General features: G+C 44.0%; 1 protein-coding gene across 1 annotated transcript in view; it reads left to right on the top strand.

Moving 5' to 3' along the window:
- Window positions 1-26333, top strand: part of FYB2 (FYN binding protein 2) — a gene marked incomplete at its 3' end in the record, with an annotated part of 130337 nt that extends 104004 nt beyond the window's left edge. The window contains exons 12-18 of the mRNA XM_082266372.1: window positions 4771-4808; window positions 10375-10435; window positions 10824-10854; window positions 15063-15166; window positions 15304-15367; window positions 18810-18972; window positions 26296-26333. Coding sequence (XP_082122498.1) covers window positions 4771-4808; window positions 10375-10435; window positions 10824-10854; window positions 15063-15166; window positions 15304-15367; window positions 18810-18972; window positions 26296-26333 — 499 coding nt within the window. The remainder of the gene's footprint in view (window positions 1-4770; window positions 4809-10374; window positions 10436-10823; window positions 10855-15062; window positions 15167-15303; window positions 15368-18809; window positions 18973-26295) is intronic.
- Between the last annotated feature and the right edge of the window lie 881 nt (window positions 26334-27214).

The following is a 27214-nucleotide window of genomic DNA, read 5'->3' on the forward strand; positions in this document are numbered from 1 at the left end:
ATACAGATAGCTTTAGAGAGTTAAAGGAACTCTGTGTATGGTCTGTATTGTTTCTTGCATGGCACAATATAGCTATGCATTTCTCATAACTTAAGGGCAACTGGGGAAGCAGACAATGACTGTAGTAGTCAGCTATACTACAGTGATAGCCATGATCTTCTGGTTCCTGAGGCGGGTAGCTTCCTTTCTGCACGTTGACCACAGTGAGGGGGCGCTCGTTTGGCACCATTTAAAGAGCACCTCACATTCTTTTTGATAAATACCCTCTTGCTGACTGCATCACAAGGATGTACGGAGGCAGAGCAGCTTTTCTGTACCTTTTGGGTAGGGGGCACAGCTCTTCTGCTATGATTTGTTACAGCAGAAGCCAATCAGCGGATGCTGGCCAATGGATGTCCGCCGGGACCCGGTGATCATCGGGAAAACACACAGAACGGAGCTCTATCTATGTAAACAAGGCAGAGACCTACAAGGGGAGAGACTGCCAAATGTAGGTGTCCCTGGGAGATAGCGGTGTGCTTAAATCTTTCCTAACCTTGCCCTGGGAGATCTCTGTAGTCAGCCGCGTGGACTGGGGAAGAGTCAGCCGCGTGGACTGGGGAAGAGTCAGCCGCGTGGACTGGGGAAGAGTCAGTCGCGTGGACTGGGGAAGAGTCAGTCGCGTGGACTGGGGAAGAGTCAGCCGCGTGGACTGGGGAAGAGTCAGCCAGGTGGGACCAGTGTCTACAAGGGAGTTGGAGGTACTTCAGGATGCAGAGTGCAACAATTTGTGCTACTTTTTAAAGGGACTGCGAGTCCCTAGTCCTTAATCACTTCCTACCCACCTGCTGTCAAATGGCGGAGCGGTTCATCTATTGTTCTGGGATGCCGTCATATGACGGCGCACCAGAACAGCCTCTCTCGCGCACCCGCGGGGGTGCGCAGAGCTGCGATCGTGGCCGCGCCGTGTTGCTAGGACACGGCGTGATCCCGATATTGGTAAAGAGTCAATGACATAACTCTTACCCATGTGATCAGCTGTGTCCGATTGCAGCCGGCCACATGTAAATGAGGAAGTGCCATTATTCAGCTCTCCTCGCCTCACACTGTCGAGTGTGAGGCGAGGAGAGCCGATCAGCGGCTCCTCCTTACAGGGGAGACGAGGACATGTAATCAGTCATGATCCTGAACAATCATGATCATCAGTGCCTTGATTACAAAAAATGTATATAGAGTGCAAATCAGTGCCCACCATCAATGCCCACAGTGCCCACAATCAGTGCCCATAGTGCTGCCAGTCAGTGCCCATCAGTGCCTGCTCAACTAGTCAGTGCCGCCTATCAGTGCTCATCAGTGCCACCTATCAGTGCCCATCAGTGCGGCATATTAGTACCTCCTCATTAGTGCCACCTTATCAGTGCCCATAAGTGCCACCTTATCAGTGCCCATAAGTCTCACCTCATCAGTGCAGCCTATCATTGCCCATCAGTGCCGCCTCATCAGCGCACATCAGTGAAGGAGAAAAATTATTTATTTTCAAAATATAAAAAAAAAATAAAAGAATATATTTTGAATATATTCAAAATATAAAAATAAAAAAATAAGAAACTTTTTTTTTTTCAAAATTTTCAGTCTTTTTTTTTTTTGTAAGAAATACTAAACCTAGCGGTGATTAAATACCACCAAATGAAAGCTCTATTTGTGTGAAAAAAATTATACAAATTTCATATGGGTACAGTGTAGCATGACCGCGCAATTGTCATTCAAAATGTGAGAGCGCTGAAAGCTGAAAATTGGCCTGGGCAGGAGGGGGGTGAAAGTGCCCGGTATTTAAGCGGTTAAGGGGCTTTTGCATCTTCTTACTTAGAGACTGCCAGTGTCTGGGTGCAGGGAAATTCATGTTGGCTCATGCTTTATCCTGTCAGAATTAAGACTCATGATTATGGGCTTACTACAGTTTAAGCTGGCTGACTCATACGGGCAGCTCCCTGGTGCCTCCCCCTGGATCTGGGAGTTTGGAGAAACATCTTCTAGATACTGGAAGGCGAAGGCCAGGCGGGTAATCTGCATACAAAGGGAAGCTCAGGCCTGAGCCAGCCTTAGAGTGAGATATGCTAGCTAGGGGTGTCGGGTGGAAGATGGAGTGCTGATTGGACTGTCAGGGGCCCTTGAAGCAAACCCTCTAGTTTGGGGGAGGTTGCACTGCCTAGGGCCGGAGTTCAGTTTGAGGGCGTGCTCTGCCTCGGGCTGGGGTTCAGGCTGGCCTGGGAGAATCCTGACAACAGAAGCAGCTGGGGAGGGGGGGCATCCTTGAGAGGTAGCAGGAGCAAGGAGGATAGTTTGAGTAGTACAGCACGGTCAAGGACCTACGAGGGGAGAAACTGCCAAACCTAGTAGGTCTCTCTGGAAGATAGCGGTGTGCTTAAATCTTCTCTAACTTTGCCCTGGGAGATCTCCGTAGTCAGTCGCCTAGACGAGAGGAGAGTCAGTGGCGTAGACGGGAGTAGAGTCAGTGGCGTAGACGGGAGTAGAGTCAGTGGCGTAGACGTGGGAAGAGTCAGTGGCGTAGACGTGGGAAGAGTCAGTGGCGTAGACGTGGGAAGAGTCAGTGGCGTAGACGTGGGAAGAGTCAGTGGCGTAGACGTGGGAAGAGTCGGTGGCGTAGACGTGGGAAGAGTCAGTGGCGTAGACGTGGGAAGAGTCAGTGGCGTAGACGTGGGAAGAGTCAGTGGCGTAGACGTGGGAAGAGTCAGTGGCGTAGACGTGGGAAGAGTCAGTGGCGTAGACGTGGGAAGGGTCAGTGGCGTAGACGGGAGAAGGGTCAGTGGCGCCTAGACGGGAGAAGAGTCAGTGGCGCCTAGACGGGAGAAGAGTCAGTGGCGCCTAGACTGGAGAAGAGTCAGTGGCGCCTAGACTGGAGAAGAGTCAGTGGCGCCTAGACTGGAGAAGAGTCAGTGGCGCCTAGACGGGGGAAGAGTCAGTGGCGCCTAGACGGGGGAAGAGTCAGTGGCGCCTAGACGGGGGAAGGGTCAGTGGCGCCTAGACGGGGGAAGGGTCAGTGGCGCCTAGACGGGAGAAGGGTCAGTGGCGCCTAGACGGGAGAAGAGTCAGTGGCGCCTAGACGGGAGAAGAGTCAGTGGCGCCTAGACGGGAGAAGAGTCAGTGGCGCCTAGACGGGAGAAGAGTCAGTGGCGCCTAGACGGGAGAAGAGTCAGTGGCGCCTAGACGGGAGAAGAGTCAGTGGCGCCTAGACGGGAGAAGAGTCAGTGGCGCCTAGACGGGAGAAGAGTCAGTGGCGCCTAGACTGGAGAAGAGTCAGTGGCGCCTAGACGGGAGAAGAGTCTGCCAGATGAGCTGGTATTTCCTGCAGTGATAGATCTGGGACCAGTGCCTGCAAACTACTTGGAGATACTCCAGGATGCAGATTACAACACGTTGTGGTACTTTCTAAAGGGACTGTGAGTCCCTAGTCCTTTAAGGGGGTTTTGCATCTTCTCACTCAGAGACTGTCAGTGTCCGGGAGTGAAGAAACAAATCTGGAGCTGTACATAGGGAGGAAGCTGTCCCTGGATTTTGTTGCTATCATGTTGGGCATCCCATAATTCCCATTCCCCATCCAAGTTATTGCCTTCCTAATAAAACATAAAAAGCCAAGCTCAAAGACTGTTCTTTTGTCTCTGGATGAAATCTGGAAATACCATTTGCCTGGCTGTGTAGGAGTGGAGAACCCAGTCATCTGCAACCCCTATAGGGATAGTTCTACAGTAGGAATATAGCCACCCTCTCTTTCTCCCGATGGGGACTATGGGATGTGTAGTGTGCATAGAGCAGAGTACATGACCACAACTAATGTGCACTGCACATCCTTAACAAAAAGGAGAGGTTTGGGAGGAAGTGAAGAGGGGAAAAGGAGAAGTTCAGGAGCTCACACAGCAAAACAAAAAAAGAATCGATTTCATGAACGAGGCCACAAAGTAATGGATGGGTTGGGTATGGATTATTTTTGAAGAATAAAGTGTCACTTTAACCTCTTCACGACCATGCTATAGCTGAATGACGGCTACAGCGCGGACGCACATATTGCTGGGAAGGCGTCATATGACTTCCTCCCATGATCGTGCTTCCCGTGCGCCCCCTGCAGCTGTCCTTCAGACACAGCTGATCACAGATCGAGGAAAAGAGCCAGTCACAGTGTAAACCATATTTGCCGGTTGTCGGCAATTCTCTCCTCACGCTGACCACGTGTGAGGAGAGCCGATAAGTGGAGAGCCACACAGGGGACATCTACACTGATAGTTAGGGCATTGATCATCAGTGTCCTAATGATCAGTGCAGCCCTACCAGTGCCCATCAGTGCTGCCTCATCAGTACCCACCATTGCTGCCAATCAGTGCCCTTCAGTGCGGCATATCAGTGCCCATCAGTGCAGCCTAATTAGCGCATGTGAGTAAGGGCTCTTTCACACAGGTGGACCGTTCAGATCCGCACGTCCGTTTTTTTGGCGGATCTGAATGGTCCCCCCATGCATCCCTATGGGGCATCGGATGTCAGCGGAGACATGTCCGCTGAGACCCGATCCGTCAAATCTGGACGGATGGAAACCCTATTTTGGGTACATGGTTGCATGACCGTACAATAATCATTCAATGTGTGACAGCACTGAAAGCTGAAAATTGGCCTGGGCAGAAAGGGGGTGAAAGGTGTTGAAGTGGTTAAATGGCGATCTCTGTAATACTGATAATGAAGCTTTTATTGCTTTTAATAATCTTCCATTCTGTTTGTCTCTTCTAGTGGATTTGGAACTGACCTTTCCGTCGCCTCCGATAACTGTAAGTTGCACAACTTCTTCCATTTGGTTGGAAAATCTCCAATGTGTGTTGCCTGCAGGATGTACAGCAAACATTGTGAATAGTATGAAGGGCGGGGACCCGTCCCTGCTGGGAGAACACAGGGATTATTGCTAGTGGCTATTGCTATTGCTATTCGAATCTCAGCCAGTCCCTGCTGAACCAGCCATCTATGATTACTTGGGATGGAGATACAGAGTAACAACTCTTAGACTAAGGTCACACTTGCTATAAATATTAAGGTAGGGTGAGCAGACGTCCCCGGTTTTCAGAGACAGTCCCTGGACTGAGGACACTGTCCCCGGACCAAGTCTGTCCCCTGATTGAGGGCTGGGTGAATGTAGACAGGGCATGCCATGCTGGCTGAGAAACTGCCTGGTGGCTCAGGTTCCGACGCCCCCTGCTGGACGATCTCACTGCCGCTCCTGCTGCTGTTCAGTGGAGGAGAGGCAGAGTCAAAAATTGACTGCGTGGAGGGCTGAGCCTGGGTGGTGAGCAGATGGGGGGGGGGGGGGGTCTGTTTGTACACAGGTGAGGGCAGTGAGGGAGGAGGGGTCAGAGCTGATGCAGCTACATGGAGAGATGGAGAGTTCAGCTGTTGTGGGGGAAGGGCTAAGAGGTGGCTGCAGAGATAATCTGTGAGAGAAGGGTGCAGAGGTGAGCTATGGATGTGGGGGCAGAAGTGTCCTCTGTGCATAGCAAACCTCTGAACCCTGTACTCTATGCCTAACACCCCCCTGTATATTATGTAGTCCTGTGCCCAGCTCTCTATGTATTATGCAGTCCTGTGCCCAGCGCTCTGTGTATTATGCAGTCCTGTGCCCAGCGCTCTGTGTATTATGCAGTCCTGTGCCCAGCGCTCTGCATCATGCAGTCCTGTGCCCAGCGCTCTGTGTATTATGCAGTCCTGTGCCCAGCGCTCTGCATCATGCAGTCCTGTGCCCAGCGCTCTGTGTATTATGCAGCCCTGTGCCCAGCGCTCTGTGTATTATGCAGCCCTGTGCCCAGCGCTCTGTGTATTATGCAGTCCTGTGCCCAGCGCTCTGTGTTATGTAGTCCTGTGCCCAGCGCTCTGTGTATTATGCAGTCCTGTGCCCAGCGCTCTGCATCATGCAGTCCTGTGCCCAGCGCTCTGTGTATTATGCAGCCCTGTGCCCAGCGCTCTGTGTATTATGCAGCCCTGTGCCCAGCGCTCTGTGTATTATGCAGCCCTGTGCCCAGCGCTCTGTGTATTATGCAGCCCCGTGCCCAGCGCTCTGTGTATTATGCAGCACTGTGCCATTTGCCAATCAAAAATAAAAAATATGTCCCCGGATTTAATTTTAAAACCTAGTCTCCCTATATTGAGGCCTTGTTCACCCTTACTCAAAATACAGATACTGAACAAATGTGCCTATAGTGTTAATGTGCATTATTCCTCGTGTTTGACATGCATTACCACTTTAGGTCTTACTGCTACAGCAGGGCGTCCTCTGTGCTCTGGATCATGTGGATCATGTGTGTGTGTATATATATATATATATATATATATATATATATATATATATATATATATATATATATATATATACGTGATCTGATGCTTCTGGAAAGGGGGCGCATCTCCCACACTAGTAAAACACAGGCTAGGCCCACAGTCAGTGGCGGCTGGTGTATACGGGGCGCAGGAGCGCCGCCCCCCCCCATCCATGCATCCGGCCCCCTAATCTACATGCGAGGTGCCGGACGCATGGAGTTCAATGGGACTTTTTTTTTTTTTTTTAACCATGTGATTAGAGCCAGAGGCTCTCACAGGCTAAAAAAAAAAAGGGTGGGCTCGGGGCGCAGAGCAGTGCGCCCAGAGCCCACCCAGATGTGTGACAATAGTGAATGAAAATTTTACAAACTAGTGGAAAGATTTAGGGCTCTTTCACACGGGCGATCTGATCAGATCCGCCTGTCAGTTTTTTAGGCGGATCTGATCGGATCCTCCATGCAGCTCTATGGGGCAGCGGATGTCAGCGGAGACACCTCTGCTGACACCCGCTGCCATCCGTATCCGATCCTGTCCGTGAAATCTGGACGGATGGAAACCCTATTTTTCCATCCGTTCAGTAATCGGATCGGATCGGATGAGAGCGGACAAGCGGTCCGCTCTCATCCGATCCCCCATAGAGAGCAGCGGGAGCTGTGACACCTCCCTCTCCGCACTGTAAGCGGAGACGGAGCTGTCATCCGCCGGCTCAGCAGGGATCGGCGGCTCGATCCCTGCTGAGCAGCACGGATCCACCTACGGAGGCGGACCATGTGAAAGAGCCCTTAGGTTGTTTTTATTTATTTATTTATTTTTACTAGTAATGGCGGCGATCTGTGATTTTTAGCGGGACTTCGACATTGAAGCGGACAGATCGAACCCCTAACTGACATTTTTGACACTTTTGGGGCGACCAGTGACATTACTACAGTAATCTGTGCTAAAAATATGCACTGTTATTGTAATAATGACACTGGCAGGGAAGGGGTTAACACCAGGGACGATTACAGGTTTAAGTGTGAGCCTAGGGGAGTGTTATCTAACTGTGAAATGACCACAGAGACCTGTGTTCCTATATAGAAGGATCACAGGCGCTCTGGTAATTTCAGAGAGAAGAACGGTCAGCTGTGTTTACAACAGCTGCCCGTCCTTCTCTCTCATCGGGGAGCGATCACGGGTGCCCAGCGGCACTTGCAGCCGGTGGTCCCGTGGATCAGCATCCCCGCTGCCTAGTGGGGGCGGGAGCGCGCCCCCTCAGCACCACTCCCACGACCGACGTACCCCTACGTTGATGCACACAGCCGAGCCAGCCTGCTGCTGTAAAACTGAGGCGGGCGGTCGGCAGGTGGTTAGTGACCAGGCCATTTTTAGCGATACGGCACTGCGTTATTTTTACTGACAATTGCGTACCCAAATAAAATTGATGTCCTTTTCATGGCATTTTATTTTTTTTTTTAACTAGTTATGGCGGTGATCAGCGATTTTTTTATTTTTTTAAGGTGGCACTGCGACATTCCAATCGGACACCTGACAATTTTTTGGGGACGGGTGACATTATTACAGTGATCAGTGCGATAACTTTTGAGCAAAACAATCAAAATAAGCTTATTTTTATTTATTTTTATTTATTTTTTTATTTTTATTTTTTTAATAAAGATATGTAGCAGAATTCTAATTGGCCTAAAAAGCATGAAAAAATTAGATTTTTTATTTTCTTTATCTTCTTTTTTTTTTTTTTGGGAATGTTCTATAGCAGAATGTGAAAAATATTGTTTTTTTTTTCAGAATTGTCGCTTTTTTTTGTTAATAGCGAAAAAAATTAAAATCGCAGAGGTGATCAAATACCACCAAAAGAAAGCTCTGTTTATGGGGAAAAAAGGACGTAAATTTAGTTTGGTTACAGCATCGCATGACTGCACAATTGTCAGTTAAAATCACACAGCGCCAAGTTAAAAAAAAGGGACCTGGTCATTAAGGGGGGCAAATCCTTCCAGTCCAGAACTGGTTGAGGGGGGTAAAACCTTCCGGGGCTGAAGTGGTTAATGTGTTTCTTGTCCAAACTGTTTGCCTTCGGTATATGTGAAAAAAGAATTACAGATTGATTTATTTATGCCCATTGAATGATTTATCGGTCATTACATGATGGTACAATCGTTTGCTCTTACGGCCGAGTGTTCGTTTTTCGAAAATTAGTTTTAACGATTTTTCGTGAAGTGTATGGCCAGCATAAGTTTACATGAAAGTAAACATAAGAGTAAGACTCCATTCACACTGCCGCGACTTGTGAGGCGACTTGTGTGCCCTCAAGTCGCCCCAAGTCGCTTGACATAACAAAAGCAATGTTAATCAATGAGTGCCGTCTTAATTGGCACTACTGAAGTCGCTCCGACTTCAGAAAAGGGTCCTGTACTACTTTGAGGCGACTTGTATCCGACTTGTCCCATAGACTTCAATGGGAGTCGCCTCCTTATCTTATTTGAAGCGACTTGTGATCCGACTTTCCATTAAAATGGTCCTGAACCAGAAAAAAAGATCATTTTTCTTAGAATTTTTAGTAGCGCAGGGATGGGGCTCCGCTCCACCTGGGCGTTTTTGTTGCAGGCATTTATTGGGCATTTTTTGGTCGTCTTTGGAGGCAGGCATGACATCTGAACTTCTGTGTAGGGGTATATATACACACACACATATATGTATATATACACATACACATATATAGGTGTTAAAGGAGCGGAGCCACATCCATGCGCTAATGAAATTATTTGCAGGGATGTGGCTCCGCTCCTATCACACCTATATGTGTGTATGTGTATATATACATATATGTGTGTGTGTATATATACCCCTATACAGAAGTTCAGATGTCATGCCTGCCTCCAAAGACGACCAAAAAATGCCCAATAAATGCCTGCAACAAAAATTCCCAGGTGGAGCGGAGCCCCATCCCTGCGCTACTAAAAATTCTAAGAAAAATGATCTTTTTTCTCTGGTTCTGGACATGCTACAGAGATGAAACTTCACAGGTACACGTTTAGACCCCCCAGACACTAAATCCAAAGAAATCTAATTTTTTTTTTTTTCAATAATTTTTTCAATAATTGGCTTTCTATCAAAAACGACAATTTTTAAGAACTTTTTTTTGTGTGATTGAGCATGACCCAGAACCATCATATTCTGATTGGCCAAATACAAAGTCGTCTATCATACAAATCGCGCTGAAAGTCGCGCTAACAAGTCGCCCCTTATGAGGCGACTTTCTGGTCGCGGCAGTGTGAATGGGGTCTTAAGGGGGGGGTAAATACAAATGCACGCCACACTTTTCACATATTTATTTGCAAAACATTTTGAAAACCGTTTATCATTTTACTTCCACTTCACAATCATGTGCCACTTTGAGTTGGTCTATCACATAAAATCCCAATAAAATATATTTACGTTTATAGTTGTAACATGACAAAATGTTGAACATGTCAAGGGGTGTGAATACTTTTTCAAGGCACTGTATCTTTTTTTTGTTTTTTTCTGTATGGTTAAAAGGTATTCTTTAACCTTGAAATACATTTTCTATGGACCTGTAGACTACATATTTTTATAGTTCAATAGATTGTTATTGCTTTTTGTAATAACTAAATGAAGAATGCAAATGGTTATGAAATAATCAAAGATGTAGCAGCACTGGGATAGTCGTACAAAAATGGTAATGAAATACGTTCTGCATATAAAGTTTTTATTCAGAAAAAAAACAACATATTTCTCTAGCACTGCCAGGACAAGGTCATCCAGCGCCCAGGGCAAGGATGCCAAACTGCACCCCCCCCCCTTCCCTTAGGGTTAGGGTCAAGGCACCCCCCCCCCCCAATCCCTGCAATAAACCATTGCGCCCAGGGCAACCGGCCCTCCTGCCCACCCCTTGTCCCGGCCAATTTATTCTTCACCTCGTCCTTTCAATAAACTTCCTGTTTGTTTTTTGTCTTTGTTTTTTTATGTTCTTTTTCCCCCATAATAATGTATTTATCCTCTCCCTCTATCTTATCTTAGATTCTGTTAAATCTGATGACACCTATGACGACGTTGATGGCAGAAGTTCAACACTAAGCAAGTAAATATAAATAAATATTGGACATATGGTGCTGTGAAAAAGTATTTTGCCCCCTTCCTGATTTTTTTTTTTTTTTTTGCATATTTGTCACAGCTCCACCTTTTGGGTGGAGCTCCGCTTTAAATATGCAAAAAAAAATAAAAAAAATCAGGAAGGGTGCAAATACTTTTTCACAGCACTGTAACCTATTAAATGATCACAATTATCACAATGATCATTGTTTTTATTATGTTGATTTTCTTTTTTTTTTTTTTTTTTTTTGTTTTTTTTATTCTTAGCTCTGGAAAAAAAAAAGGTTTTGGAAACGTATTCAAGAAGGATAAAGGGAAAGAACCGATGTAAGTGAATATTGAAATGGGAATATGAATGAGAACTTGTCTATGTATAGTGGTTATAAAGTATCAAAAGCATCAGAACAGGTAACAATGTTTCCAGCTCAAATAGGACTACGTTCTTGCCAAATTTTACAAGGATTTGTAGAGAGCCAGCATCATGCAAGTATTACAATGTAGGGATCGATCGATTATCAGCAAAGCCGATATATCGGGGGCTGATATGCACTTTTCCTGATATATCGGAATCGGCACTGGAGGTTACCGATATTGCCGATATTTCGGGAAAGTGCTGTACCGGAGTGATGCCTGCAGCTAGAGGCAACACCCCAGTACCAACGACCATAGCTGACTGTTGGCTGTCTTGTAATGACAACCGATGCGGCTGAGAAGCCGCTCGGCTGTCATTACAAGAGCAGGAGGGGACAAACCCCCTCCCCCCCCCCCTCCCGCCGCCTTCCGTGGCTCATCCGGGTCTTCCGTCCCACCAGAAGACCCGGGCAACCACGGCCACCGAAGACCCGATCAAAGCCGCATTTGGCTCTGATCGGGTCTCAATGCAAAAGCCGGAAGTGACATCACTTCCGGTTACTGTCTGGCGTCAGATTAAAAAAAATTACAGCATATCAAAACAGCCAAACATGGCGTTTTGAATGCTTTTAAGTGCAGAGGAGGCGTTTGGGGTTTTTAGACACAAAAGTACCTGTCAAAAAAAAAAAAAACATTTTTTTAAATATACAAAAATATCAGCCAATATCGATACCGATATGCATTGGCCAAAATATCGGTAACGAAAGACTGATATCGGTCGATCACTATTACAAAGCATTCAAACACATTATTGCAAACCGAGAATGTTGCGAATGAGTGGGCATGCGTAGTACAGCCTATTCGTTTCAATGGGCTGTCCTATATGTGAGAAATGCAAAAAAGAAGTCCCTGACCCATTTTCGGTAAATGCTCTTCAACAAATTTCATGCTGTTGTGGCACCATGCAATAAGTTGCATGCAAAAACAAGCTCATTACGAAGTGCCATTAACAAATAATGGCAGCATTGTGTATCTGCTGATAGGCAGTGCATGTTGGAAAGCGCATCATTTTGTCTGCGTTCTCGACATGCAATGATGATGTAACGGAACCGCGACCCACACTGTGTGTGCCTCCGTCAGAATACTGCTTCCTTCCATCTTGAACATAGATATCAGATATTCTAGCTGCCCCCCCCCCCATACAAAACTAGCTGAGAATAGTTTGTATAGATCTGGAACCTTTATTGAACAAACTCACTACGAATATATACCCCACCAGGTCAGGTGCCTGATTACATTATCGTATGCAGATGAAATTGTGTACAGAAATAGAATTAACCTGAGCTATTTACCTAGCCATCTGGACAGAAACAATAGGTGAGTTAATTAACAATGGGACAGACATGCTTAACAGAAAACGCATCACACTTTAATACACAGACAATAGCAGGAGACCACCAGTAACAGACTGTCCGTCTCTTCCAATGAAGAACATGGAACAGAGGCCAATGTGACCAGCTCTTTCAATGAACATGTTCAGAATCAAACAGGCCAGGAATAGTCTCCATATATTTCTTGAGCTATATGATTGATAAATATGACTGTCCCATTTGAAGTAATCCAAACTATATTCTCAGTGTCTATTAAGTAGCTGTCCATTTCCTTGGTCACCCTGTGTCCCTAATAGACACAGGGTGACTTACACATAAGAGGGGCCCAGGGAGCTGAGAGAGGGATTTCCCAACCTTTCTAAGGTAAGCTGGGTTCCACGGGCCCCACAACCAAAGTGACCCCCATCACAGATGTGAATCTGGGCTTTATGTGGCTATAGAGAAGAGGAGCTCAGGAGTGGATAGGATTACAATGTGCAAAGATATCCAAGGTGACTCTAGTAACTTAAACTGTTTACTCTAAAGCGGCCATGTCCAACCTGCGGCCCGGGGGCCGCATGCGGCCCGGAACCACAGGCAATGCGGCCCACTGCCCCCTGACAATTTTTTTTTTTGCTGGGGAGGAAGGAAGTAAGCTCGGGGGCACAGCCACAGCGGCTCCCAACTAACTGTAGGCAGAGGCTGCCTCGGAAGGGATCATCCTCTAGTTGTGCTAAACTAGTGCTGAGGGGGGGGGGGGGCGCGGCAGCGTGGGAAGGGTGTGGCGGGGTTTTAATACTTATATACCTTAACTTTAGTATATATTTTATATGCGGCCCGAGAACATTTCCCTACACTCAATGTGGCCCAGAGAAGCCAAAAGGTTGGACACCCATGCTCTAAAGTCTCTGAAGAGGACACATGGCCAAAACTTGAGGTTCGACAAAGAGATTTAACCTTCCACTTCAGAAAGGGTTCTTTACTTCTGGAGCAGTAAAAATGTGAAACTCCTTCCCTAGGAAGTGGTACTAGCTAGGAGTTCCGATAACCTTCAAAAAACATTTGAAGTCTGATAGTGCAGCATTAAAAAGCTGTATTGTTGAAAACTTGGAGCAACTGCTGCTTCCCTGGACATGCTAACATGCTCAAGCTCCACCCTATGTATGTTTCGTCCAGTAGGACATCATCAGGGGTTAGGGCTTTTCCTGGTAACCTACTGGAGTACCAACAGTCGGGTAGCCTAACTTGCACCAATGGGCTCTTCAAATGTTTTTTGCTCCCTCACTGCCTTGTTTAAACTGATAGAGTCCCAGCACCTCTTTTTTTCCATTGAAATCGTCAGGGGGTAGGGCTTTTAATGCTGCAGTACGAGAGCCCCCTGCTTATCTTGTCCTGGATGTTTATGGTAATTCTTTACCGCATTTAACCAGCAAGGCAAGAAGACGGAGTGAAGGGGCTGCTGTTCTGGAACTGGTGGGGGGCTCCCTGATTTCACATTTATTATATAAAGGATTTTGTCCCGTCCTGTTTTGGTTTGATGTTTACAATCCATTACTGGCTTGTAAGGAATCTGATCAAACAGATCTTAGTATGATCAGATGCTTTCATGACAAAGGAGAGATCTGGGGTCTAATAGACCCCAGATCTTTCTATTAATAGGATCTGTCATGCTTATTGCTGTCACTAGGGATGTTGTTTGCATATTTAATGTTGCAAATTATCAAAATCACTGCTCTCAGCCAAAACTGAATTGTTTTTAAATTTTTTATTTTTTGGATTTTTATACACTCACCGGCCACTTTATTAGGTACACCCGTTCAATTGCTTGGTAAAAGAAATTGCTAATCAGCCAATCACATGGCAGCAATTCAATGCATTTAGGCATCTAGACATGACGAAGATGACTTCCTGAAGTTCAAATCGTGCATCAGGATGGAGAAGAAAGGGGGTTTAAGTGTCTTTGAACGTGGCATGGTTGTTGGCACCAGACGGGCTGGTCTATATATTTCAAAGACGGCTGATCTACTGGGATTTTCACACACAACCATCTCTCGGGTTTACAGAGAATGGTGGGAAAAAAAGAGAAAATATCCAGTGAGTGATCACCTGTGCGATTTTTTTTTGATCATGCGCTATAAACAAAAAAATTGCGTAAATTTTGCAAAAATAACTATTTTTCACACTTTTTTATATGAAATTCCCCAAAAAAAAATGTAAAAATCAAAATGTTTTAACATTTTAGGCCAATTTGTTTTCTGCTACCTATTTTTGGTAAAAAAAAAATCGCAAAAAGTGTATTTTAATTGGTTTGCGCAAAAGTTATTGCGTTTACTAAGGGAAAGATTTTTGTCATTTTTGTTGTTTAATGGCGGCGATCTGCGATTTTTTTTTTTCTTTTCTTTTTTTTTTTTTTGCGGGACTGCGACATTGCGGCGGACAGATCGGACCCTTGACTGACATTTTTGACACTTTTGGGGTTACCAGTGACATTGCAGTAATCAGTGCTATACATATGCACTGTTACTGTAAAAATGATACTGGCAGTGAAGGAGTTAACTTTATTGGAGAGGGAGGGATTAAGTGTGTCCCTAGGGGCGTGTTTCTAACTGTAATTGGATGTGGCTACTAGTGTAAGAACAGAGATCAACGGTCCTACATAGCAGAACCGTGTGATCTCCATTCTTACACAGGGGAGAATGACAGGTGGCTTTGTTTACATTAGCCGCCTGCCTTTCTTCCGGTGTAACGGAAGATCGCAAGTGACCGGCGGACATCGTGTCCGTCGGGCACACGCACGGGGGGGTCCGTTCCCGGGAGCGCACCTCCTGTGGCGCGCGCTCGCTCCCTAGACCCTCACAGGCTAGCGACGTAACCCTACGTCGCTTTGCCTGTGAGGGGCTGACTGCCGACGTAAATCAGGAGAAATCTTCAACATGGCGCTCCTTATTAAAGAAAGGCAAGGAGCAGAAAGGAAAGACTGAGGGGCTGCCGAATGAAGGGTAAAATTCTCATCTCATCTATTGCTATGTTGTACACGAATGGTGAAACACCGACACTACATCATATTTTAGAAGGCAATGTGTTGATGGTGGAGTACTGCATTAGAATTTACTGCTGTCTTCATTCTGGTTTACAGGAAAGGCGATGCGTCCGCAAAGAAGCTCGCCAAGGAAGAGAAGATTTTCCGGGAGAAGTTCAAGGTATAGTGATGTCATATAATAATAATTTATTATTGTAGTGCCACCCCTGCAGGGGCAGCTAGAAGATGACTGTCCCCCCGAGGTTGCCCTGACCTTGCAAGCCTCCTGACACCTCTGACACCCTGGGTTCAGACAGAGAAAGCACAAATGCAAAAGACACCAGAAAATATAGTAGAGATTACAAGATGATATTTTACTAGAGATTATCAAGTTAACAAGGGAGAAAGAATATAAACTACAGGTATTCCCCAAATTTCAAACTTTAGCATTAACCACTTGCCGACTGCGGCAAAGTGGCTCTTTTGTTCAAAATCACGTACCTGTACGTAATTTTGTGCAATAGCCACTAGGTGGCGGACGCGCGCCTCTGGAGGCTTGATCGCGAGCTGATTGGACAGAGGGGGAGCCAATCGGTGAACCCGGGTTTGCTAGCCACCTTCTAAGCAGGAACACGAATCTCTTTCCCCCCCCCCCCAGTCAGAGCAACCCCCACACAGTTAGCAAGCACCCCCTAGAGCAGGGATCCTCAAACTACGGCCCTCCAGCTGTTGCGGAACTGCATATCCCATGATGCATTGTAAAACTCTGACATGCACAGACATGACTAGGCATGATGGGAATTGTAGTTCCTGAACAACTGGAGGGCCATAGTTTGAAGACCCCTGCCCTAGAGACACATTTAACCCTTTGATCGCCCCTGATGTTAACCCGTTCCCTGCCAGTGACAGTGCATATTTTTAGCACTGATCACTGAAATGTCACTGGTCCCCAAAAAAGTGTCAAAAGTGTCAGCCAGGTATCCGATTTGTCCGCCGCAATGTTGCTGATCACTGCCATTACTAGTAAAAAAATAAATTAAAATGACATAAAAATATCCCATAGTTTGTAGATGTGATAACTTTTGCGCAAACCAATCAATATTGGCCAAAGTTAAAAAAGCTATAAATAATAAGAAGAGAGCTCTTAAAAAAATGTAAAAATGAAGGAACACTATCATTGTTTAATTGTTACAAAGCATATAACAGAATATGTAAAAAGGATATCAAGGACGCAAAAATTCAAAATTTAATTGCAAAAGATAGTAGGGCAAACCCCAAAAAAATATTTAAATATATTAATAATAAAAAGGTCAGCTGTGAGCATGTAGGCCCTTTACAAAATAATCTGGAGTGAGTGACTGGGGACAAAGAGAAGGTAAATATATTAAATACTTTCTTCAGCTCTGTGTATACAAAGGAGCATGGGGGAGCTCATGAGTCATGACCAGAATGAGCATGGTGGTGACACAGCCCCAAATGATCCATAATGGCTCAAAAGTGATACGGTCCAGATATATATAGACAGAAAAAGGGTGGATAAAGAGCCTGGACCAGATGGCATCCACCCACGGATCCTAAAAGAATTGAGCTCTGTCATTTCAAAGCCTTTGTTTCTAATTTTTAGGGACTCGTTAACCAGGCGGCTTGTTTACATCAGCCGCCTGCCTTTCTCCCTCTGCACCGACAGAGCAGATCGCCGCCATTACGCGTTAAAAAAAAAAACAAAAATCTTTCCCTTTGTTAGTAAACGCGATAACTTTTGCGCAAACCAATCAAAATACGCTTTTTGCGATTTTTTTTTTTTACCAAACATATGTAGCATAAAACAAATTGGCCGAAAATGTTAAAAAAATTTGATTTTTACATTTTTTTGGGGGGAATTTCATATAAAAAAATGTGAAAAATATATTTTTGCAAAATTGACGCTCTTTTTTTTGTTTATAGCGCATGATCAAAAAATCGCACAGGTGATCAAATACCACCAAAAGAAAGCTCTGTTTGTGGGAAAAAAAGGACGTCAAATTCGTTTAGGTACAGCGTCGCATGACTGCGCAATTGTCCGTTAAAGTCACGCAGTGCAGAATCGCAAAATAGGCCCTGGTCAGCTCCTCAGAGGCAAAGTGACATATATATATATACGTCACTAGCCTGTGAGGCTTTGGGGAGCGAGCGCCACCGGAGGCGCGCTCCCGCGTGGTCACGGAACCCCCCCCCCGCGCGTGTGACCGGTGGACCCGATGTCCGCCCGTCACTTCGCGATCGTCGGTGCAGAGGGAGAAAGGCAGGCGGCTGATGTAAACAAGCCGCCTGTCATTCTCCCCTGTGTAGAAACAGAGATCATACATTTCTACTATGTAGGACCGTTGATCACTGTTCCTACACCTCAAGCCACAGCCAATCACAGTTAGAATCACGCCCCTAGGGACACACACAACCCCTCCCTCTCAAAAAAAAGTTAACCCCTTCACTGCCAGTGTAATTTTACAGTAACCGTGCATATGTATAGCACTGATTACTGTAGAAATGTCACTGGTAACCCCAAAAATGTCAGTCAAGGGTCCGATCTGTCCGCCGCAATGTCGCAGTACCGCAAAAAAAAATCGCAGATCGCCGCCATTACGCGTTAAAAAAAAAACAACAAAAATCTTTCCCTTTGTTAGTAAACGCGATAACTTTTGCGCAGACCAATCAAAATACGCTTTTTGCTTTTTTTTTTTTTACCAAACATATGTAGCATAAAACAAATTGGCCGAAAATGTTAAAAAAATTTGATTTTTACATTTTTTTGGGGGGGGGAATTTCATATAAAAAAATGTGAAATATATTTTTGCAAAATTGTTGCTCTTTTTTTTGTTTATAGCGCATGATCAAAAAATCGCACAGGTGATCAAATACCACCAAAAGAAAGCTCTGTTTGTGGGAAAAAAAGGACGTCAAATTCGCTTAGGTACAGCGTTGCATGACCGCGCAATTGTCCGTTAAAGTCACGCAGTGCAGAATCGCAAAATAGGCCCTGGTCAGGAAGGGGGTAAAATCTTCCGGGGCTTAAGTGGTTAAGGACTGGAAAAGTACCACTGGATTGGTGCAGGGCCAATGTGGTGCCTATATTTAAAAAGGTATCAAAGTCTTTGACAAGTAATCATAGACCTGTTAGTTTAACTTCTATAGTCGGGAAGATACTGGAGAGTTTAACAAAAGACCACATAGATGGAAAAAATATTTTAAGCCACAGACAGCATGGATTCATGGAAGACAGAAGTTGTCAGACAAACCAGAGTTATTTTTATGAGGAGGTAAGTAAAACCTTGGACAGAGGGGTGGCTGAGGTCGTAGTATACTTGGATTTTGCAAAAGCGTTTGACACAGTACCCCCCACACGGCTAATGTGTAAGGTAAAGTCTACTGGCTTGGAAAGATCAGTTTATCTTTTGTGAGATACTGTATATAATTGTGTTTTTGTCACAAACGTAATCATAAAAAAAATTTTCATTTGAACCTTATTCGTTCTTAGTGTCTGTAGCTGCTGAGGTGGATGTAGGGATACATGGAGTGGACCATTTAAGAATAAGTTATTCTATTTCATTGACTTTCTTTTTTTTTCTCTCTCTCTCTTTATGGTTCAGTATACCGGTGAAATCAACGTTTTTAGCATCGCCACCGTCAGCGATTCGGCTCCTCTGAGCCCAAAAGTCAAAATGGGGCTCCAAGTAAAGCCAGGAGAGACTGTCGAAGTCATTGATGTCACCAACGAGGATCAGATCATCTGCCGCAACTATGAGGGCAAATGTGAGTTTTGTCTGTAAATCTTTATTTCTAGACGGTGGGCAGAAAACAGAGTTGGGGATGCAACCCAGGACACCAGCGCTACAAGACCACAATGCTAATATTTAAACCATCATACTGTCTAAGGATAGCCAAGTACACATGGGGTTGTATGCAATAAAGAGTACAAAAACAGACAAACATAATAAGGTTCAATAGATGATCATTTTGAATCTCTATTCTAAAGTCAAAGTCAGATCTTCAGCCTCATAGGAGCTTGTGCCACAATGTGCATAGCACACAGTTTTTGCTTAGTATGGCACCTTGGGATTATAAAGTGGCCTGCCACCTGCCCAAACATGTTACGTCCTCGATTTACATTGTTGTTCCACCGTCGGTGTTCCCATCTTCTCCTCATCTTCTTCTAGGTTCAGGAGCCTCTGGCCATCTTGATTGACTGGGCTTAGAAAGGATGTAGCTCTTATGCATGCACAAATCATTAAATAATATAAAAATAATCTATGAGAAGGGGTCTGTATGTGTTACAGTGCATCCGGAAAGTATTGACAGAGCTTCACTTTTTCCTGGATTAAATTAATAACTTTCCTCAAAATTCTACAAGCAATACCCCATGATAATGTGATAGAAGTTGTTTGAAATCTTTGCAAATGTATTAAAAATTAACCACTTTACCACCGGAGGATTTTGCTGTCTTACGTCTGGGCCACTTTTCGCGATTCGGCACTGTGCGACTTTAACTGACAATTGCGCGGTCGTGCGACGCCGTACCCAAACGAAATTTACGTCCTTTTTTTTTCTCACAAACAGAGCTTTCTTTTGGTGGTATTTGATCACCTGTGCGATTTTTTATTTTTTGCGCTATAAACAAAAAAAGAGCATAAATTTTGAAAAAATAATATTTTTCACATTTTTTTATATGAAATTCCCCCCCAAAAAAATGTAAAAATAAATTTTTTTTAAAAATTTTTGGCCAATTTGTTTTCTGCTACATATGTTTGGTAAAAAAAAAAATCACAATAAGCGTATTTTGATTGGTTTGCGCAAAAGTTATTGCGTTTACTAACTAAGGGAAAGATTTCTGTCATTTTTGGTGTTTTTTTTTTTTAACGAGTAATGGCGGCGATCTGCGATTTTTTTTTTTTTTTTTTTTTTCGCGGGACTGCGACATTGCGGCGGACAGATCGGACCCTTAACTGACATTTTTGACACTTTTGGGGTTACTAGTGACATTACTGTAGTAATCAGTGCTATAAATATGCACTGTTACTGTAAAAATGACACTGGCAAGGAAGGGGTTAATTTTATTGGAGAGGGAGGAGGGGTTAATGTATGCCTGGTGCTTACTGACATGTGTGGGGGGAGGGGACTGAGTGACACAGGGACAGATCGTATGTTCAGCTATGCTGAACCCTGCAATCTGACCCTGCCTGTCACTTAGGAGATCCGCCCGCTTGTGTTTACACAAGCGGACGGATCTCCACACTCGATTCCCCGATGATCGGGGAAGAGCAGCGGCTCCTACCCTGGCCCGACTCCCGCTGTGACTGAATACAGCGGGAGCGAGCCTCCGGCTGCGCGCGCGCCGCCGAGAATGGGGAATGTCTGGTGACGTAGTACTACGTCGCCAGACGTTATCGAACCACTTTGCCGCAGTAGTGCTCTAGTGAGCAGTCGGCAAGTGGTTAAAAATGAAAATAATCCCATGTACATAGGTATCACGGCCTTTGCAATGACACTCAAAATTGAGCTCAGGTGCATCTTTTTTCCACTGATCATCCTTGAGATGATTCTACAACTTGATTGGAGCCCACTATGGTAAATTCAGTTGATTGGACATGATTTGGAAAGACACACACCTGTCTATATAAGGCCCCACAGTTAACAGTGCATGTCAGAGCACAAATCAAGCCATGAAGTCCAAGGAATTGTCTGTAGACCTCCAAGACCAGATTGTATCAAGGCACAGATATGGGGAAGGGTACAGAATTATTTCTGCAGAATTAAAGATCCCAATGAGCACAGTGGCCTCCATCATCCATAAATGGAAGAAGTTTGGAACCACCAGGACTCTTCCTAGACCGGGAGCCCGGCCAAACTGAGCGATCGTGGGAGAAGGGCCTTAGACAGGGGGGTGACCAAGAACACGATGGTCACTCTGACAGAGCTCCATTGTTTCTCTGTGGAGAGAGGAGAACCTTCCAGAAGAACAACCATCTCTGAAGCACTCCATCAATCAGGTCTGTATGGTAGAGTGGCCAGATGGAAGCCACTCCTCAGTAAAAGGCACAGGACAGCCCGTCTGGAGTTTGACAAAAGGCACCTGAAGGACTCTCAGACCATGAGAAACAAAATTCTCTGGTCTGATGAAACAAAGATTCTTTGGCCTGAATGGCAAGCATCATGTCTGGAGGAAACCAGGCACCGCTCATCACCAGGCCAATACCATCCCTACAGTGAAGCATGTGGAAAAAAGAGAGAGACACAGGGCGCCTCTAAGTGCAGCAATGTATTGTAAAAATGGACATCATAATAAAAGCAACTCACTAGATAGAGAGTAATCAAGGCTTGTAATCTCCGGTGATAGATGGAAAACGTAGCTGTAGGCCCCGAGGTCCCGCAGGATGGAATGCTTGGTGCTTGCCGGATAGACGATCAGACGCTAGGTAGAGGATCCTCCGGTCTTCCGGGTACCAAGTGCGGCTGGGCGCTCAAGAACCACGCTGGAACGCAGCGCACGCTGCGTGACGTCACCAGAGAAGAACCAATGGCACGACGCGTTTCAGAGCTGTGAAACATGGTGGTGGCAGCATCATGCTGTGGGGATGTTTTTCAGCGGCAGAAACTGGGAGACTAGTCAGGATCGAGGGAAAGATAAATGACACAATGTACAGAGACCTCCTTGATGAAATCCTGCTCCAGAGCGCTATGGGCCTCAGACTGGGCCAAGGCTCATCTTCCAACAGGACAACCACCCTAAGCACACAGCCAAGATAACATAGGAGTGCCATTGGGACAACTCTGTGAATATCCTTGAGTGGCCCAGCCAGAGCCCAGACTTGAACATCTCTGGAGAGATCTTAAAATGGCTGTGCACCGACGCTCCCCATCCAACCTGATGGAGCTTGAGAGGTTCTGCAGAGAAGAATGGGAGAAACTGCCGAAAAGTTGATGTGCCAAGCTTGTAGCATCATACTGAAAAAGACTTGAGGCTGTAATTGGTGCCAAAGGCACTTCAACAAAGTATAGAGCAAAGGCCGTGATACTTATGTACATAGGATTTATTTTCCTTTTTTTTTTTTTTTTAATACATTTGCAAAGATTTCAAACAAAATTCTTTATGTTGTCATTATGGGGAATTGTTTGTAGAATTTCGAGGAAAATAATGAATTTATTCCATATTGGAATAAGGCTGAAACATAACAAAATGTGGAAAAAGTGAAGCGCTGTGAATACTTTCCGGATGCACTGTGTATATTGTTTATAAATATGTTTAATGTAATTCCTGTACACCCCATATGCATCAGAGAAATGTTTACATTTCTGCTATGGATTTGGTTTATTCAGGTATAACCATAGATGTGCGCACAGTGTGTGCCAGATATGCCCTGGCACCCCCTAATCACCCCGTGCTGCACAGAGACTCCTGATATTCCACCAAAGTCCCCCAACAGGGCTCCTAAAAGAAAATTGTAAAAATAAATAAAATTGTAAGAGATAATAAAAATAAAATAAGCTGACACCGTCCAGTGCTCTACTGACGCCATACATACAATACATACACACGCGCATGCACGCGTGTTTTGAGCTGCGGGATGCACACCATAATGCAATAGACTGTGCACACCTATGGATAAAACTTTGCAATAAAGTATTACATGTAATTTCCTTTATTTTTTTTCCAGGACATACAAAGTTTTCTTTTTGTGATATCTTACAGTAAAAAAAATATATTTGTTGCAATCTATAGATGTGTGTGTTAAAAAAAAAAAAAAAAAGAATCTGACTTTTTTTTTTGTAAATAGTGTTCCTGTAAATGAAGTGTAAATTTTATTTTGTGGAAAGAGATCAAAACCCTTGTCAGGCTTTTATTGCTGTCTGTGCCCCCATATCACCCTCTCTGTGTCCTGTTTACCATTATCATTGAAAGTGGAAGTAAAATAAAATCCCAAATTCTGGGTTGTCCCCAGCACAGTAATAGAAGAGAAATCTTTCAAAAGGGACACCAGTTCTAGTGACCTGGGGGGGGGGGGGCAAGGGATTCCCTTTATTTCCAGGGATTTCCTCTTTCCTGTTTTGGCTATGGGACAGGAAGTGAAAGGAAATCTCCCCAATGGGGCACAGAATAGCAAAAAAAGAAAAAAAAAAAAAACTGGCAGGGGTTATAACCTTCCTTTACTCTATCTATAATGGTAAAATAAAAAAAAAATTAAAAAAATTGCCTATATTTCTCCTGTATCATCAGCATCATCTAGTGGACAAAATGTGGTATTGTTTTCTGAAAGTTCTCAATGATCGAATATACAGTAAACCCCCCCTCCATCGCAGGGGTTACGTTCCGGACCCACCCACGAAAAGTAAAAAAGCATTTTAAGGTCTTTAAACACACTTTCAAAACAATAGAAACTCATTTAAACACATAAAAGATACTGAGAGACAGAGCAAGAGCTACGGAAAACACAAAAATATTTAATCTTCAATGATTTATATAGTAAAATAACATTACAGAAAAAAATATATATATACCGGGACCACAAAAACTGAACCGGGATGGAGCGGGGATTTACTGTATTGCATTTTGGCCATTACCACCTGCTGACCGCAATACGTGTGTGTGTGTGTATATATGTATGTATGTATATATGTATGTATGTATGTGTATATGTATATATATATATATATATATATATATATATATATATATATATATATATATATATATATATATATATATATATATATTGCGGTTTGCATAACCCTGGTATTTTTTTTTTTTTCAGCTGGCGGCTAGCTTTCTCAGGACATCTCCCCTCTCTCCCCCCCCCCCCCCCCCTGCCACTTGTCTGTGTTTCTTGGGCTTGCCGTTTTTATGGGGGCACCCAAGAAACGATCCAAAGGGTGCAGCTGGCTAGTCATGGAGGTTACCAGAGACCAAATCATCTCTGATCACCTCTCTGGCCTTGAAGGACCAGAGAGGCATCATGATGTCGCTTCTGGTCTAGTGTGAAAGTAAACTTCTGCTTTAAAAAAAAAAAAAAAAGATCTGAAATATATATATATATATATATTTTTTTTAATCTTTTGCTTTTAAAGATAAAGGAGAGATTTGGGGTCTATTTGACCCCACGTCTCTTCATAAAGAGAATATGTCATCCTTATTTCTATTACAAGGGATTTTTACATTCCTTGTAATAGGAATAAAAAGGATTTAAAAAAAAAATTAAAGGGACAGTGTAAAAATAAAAAATTACGTAAGAAAAAAAAAAAAAAATTTAAAGCACCCACATTTCTCTTTAGTCACGTGCAGAAGCGAACGCAGGCATATGTAATTGATGTTTGCACTTTGCAGCACACATGTAAGGTATCACCACGGATGTTCGAGTGAGAGCAATAATTCTTGCGCTAGACCTCCTCTGTAACGCTAAACATATTTTTAAGTAATGTAGTTTGTCGCCATTCCACAAGTGTGTGCAGTTTTAAAGCATGACATGTTGGTTATCTATTTACTCTGCGTAACGTTATCATTCATGTTTTATGAAAAATTGGAGTGTATATTGTTTTTCTTTTTTTTTTTTTTTTTGTGGATTTTTTCCAAAATATATGAATATTTGCGCAAATACAGTGTGACATAAAAATTGCAACGATCACCATTTTATTCCCCTAGGGTCTCGGCTAAAAATAAAAATATAATAAAAATATTAAATGTTTAGTTGTTATGAGTAATTTTCTAGCAAAAAAAAATACTGATCTAAAGCGGAGTTCCACCCAGTGAACGTTTTTTTTAAATAAAAATACCCCCGGGACAGTCCGGGCTACCGCATTCCACAATGGATATCCTCTGTACTGTCCCGGGTTGCACTTACCTTTTAGGAGAAATACTTACCTTGAGAATGTATTCTCCAGCGCTGCCATCTCAGGTGTGGGCAGCTTGAAGCCAGCGCGATCCTCTTCTGCGTCCTCTTCCTTCTTGTTCGGTCCCACGATGCCCTGCACCGGCCCCGACGTCACTTCCGGTGCCGCAGCGTCATCCCTGCACCGCTTCTGGGCATGCCCAGAAGCTGTTTTGCAAGGTATGACGAGCCTGAACCGGAACTGACGAGCGGGGCCGGTGTTCTAAAATTTTCTCGGACCCGTGAAAAAATCAGACCTCGTCACTTCCGGTGACAGAGCATCACAAAACAGCTGATAGGAGTCGTCCGTGCGCATGCGCAGAAGACATTTTTCGAGGTTTGGAAAAATTATAACAGAGAGCGGACAGCTGATTGAGAGAAGGCGGGACTGAGGTGCGACGGAGGACACCGCCGCGTCATCGAGACATCAGGGAGGGAGGCACATATGCAGAGCTGGCTGAGGAGGCAGGACGGAGGTGCGGCCGTGTAATAGATGCAGGGCTTAAGCGACTCCTTCTGTTTTATTATCTTTAGTAATTATCGTATTATTTATCCTTCGGATTTCATTACATTTAGTATTTCTATAATATAAAATAAGAAATACTAAATGTAATGAAATCCTAAGGATAAATAATACGATAATTAGTAAAGATAATAAAACAGAAGGAGTCGCTAAAGTCCTGCATTTATTACACGGCCGCACCTCCGTCCCGCCTCCTCTATTCAGCTCTGCAGATGACGCGGCGGTGTCTTCCGTCCCACCTCAGCCCCGCCTCCTCTCATTCAACTGGCCGCTCTGTGTTATAAGTTTACCAAACCAAGATAATGTCTTGTGTGCATGCGCACTTGAGACTCCCATAACCGGAAGTGACGAGGTCCGATTTTTTTCACGGGTCCGACAAAATTTTACAACACCGGTGCAGTGCATTGATTCCTGGGAGTGATGACGTTCAGCTCCCAGGAATCATTGCAAGCCAGGAAGTGCCGAATCGCCGTGGCCGCCGAGGGGAGGAAGAGGAAGTAAGGTAAGTATATTTTATTCTAAACCAGGTAAGTAAAAAAAAAAAAAAAATTGCGATTATCCATTTGTTTTTCAGGTTCAAATCCTCATTGTTTATTAAACTTCGTAATTATACTTGGAGACATTGTACAGTATTCCTCTGAATAGTGATCTATAAATGATAAGATATGGAGAATAATGGCTGCGCTTCTCTTTCAGTTGGATACATGCGGATTGAACATCTAAACTTTCAGTAAGTAGACAAATGATTCTATGTATCTCTTTTCTAGTTGTAGATGTAACAATGTTAACCACTTTAAGACCAGAAGGATTTTCCCCCTTCCTAAACAGGCCCTATTTTGCCATTCGGCACTGCTTCCTTTTGGTGATATTTGATCACCTGTGCTATTTTTATTTTTTGCGTTATAAACAAAAAAAGAGCGACAATTTTGAAAAAAAAAAAAAACAAAAAACAATATTTCTCTTTATGCCCTCTGACAGTTGCCGCCCACTCATACAGTCTTCACGATTGGGTATTGGCCTTCTCCGCAGGAGAAAGCTAGGCAGTAATTTTGTTAACCACTTAAGCCCCGGAGGATTTGGCTGCTCAAAGACCAGGGCCTATTTTTGCGATTCGGCACTGCGTTACTTTAACGGACAATTTTGCGGTCGTGCGATGCTGTACCCAAATAAAATTGATGTCCTTTTTTCCACACAAATAGAGCTTTCTTTTGGTGGTATTTGATCAGCTGTGCGTATTTTTTTTTATTTTTTGCGCTATAAACAAAAAAAAAATAGCGACAATTCTAAAAAAGAAAAAAAACAATATTTTTCACATTCTGCTATATAGCATTCCCCAAAAAAGAAAATGTAAAAATCAAAATTTTTTAACATTTTAGGCCAATTTGTTTTCTGCTACATATTTTTGGTAAAAAAAAAATTGTAATAAGCGTATTTTGATTGGTTTGCGCAAAAGTTATTGCGTCTTCTAACTACGGGAAAGATTTATGTCATTTTTATTGTCTTTTTTTTTTTTTTTTTTTTTTTTTTTTACTAGTAATGGCGGTGATTTGCAATTTTTAACGGGACTGCGACATTGCGGCGGACAGATCGGACCCCTAACTGACATTTTTGACAC

The sequence above is a fragment of the Pelophylax lessonae genome (assembly GCF_965119305.1).
Source record: "Pelophylax lessonae genome assembly, chromosome: 8".
NCBI classification, from domain to species: Eukaryota; Metazoa; Chordata; class Amphibia; order Anura; family Ranidae; genus Pelophylax; species Pelophylax lessonae.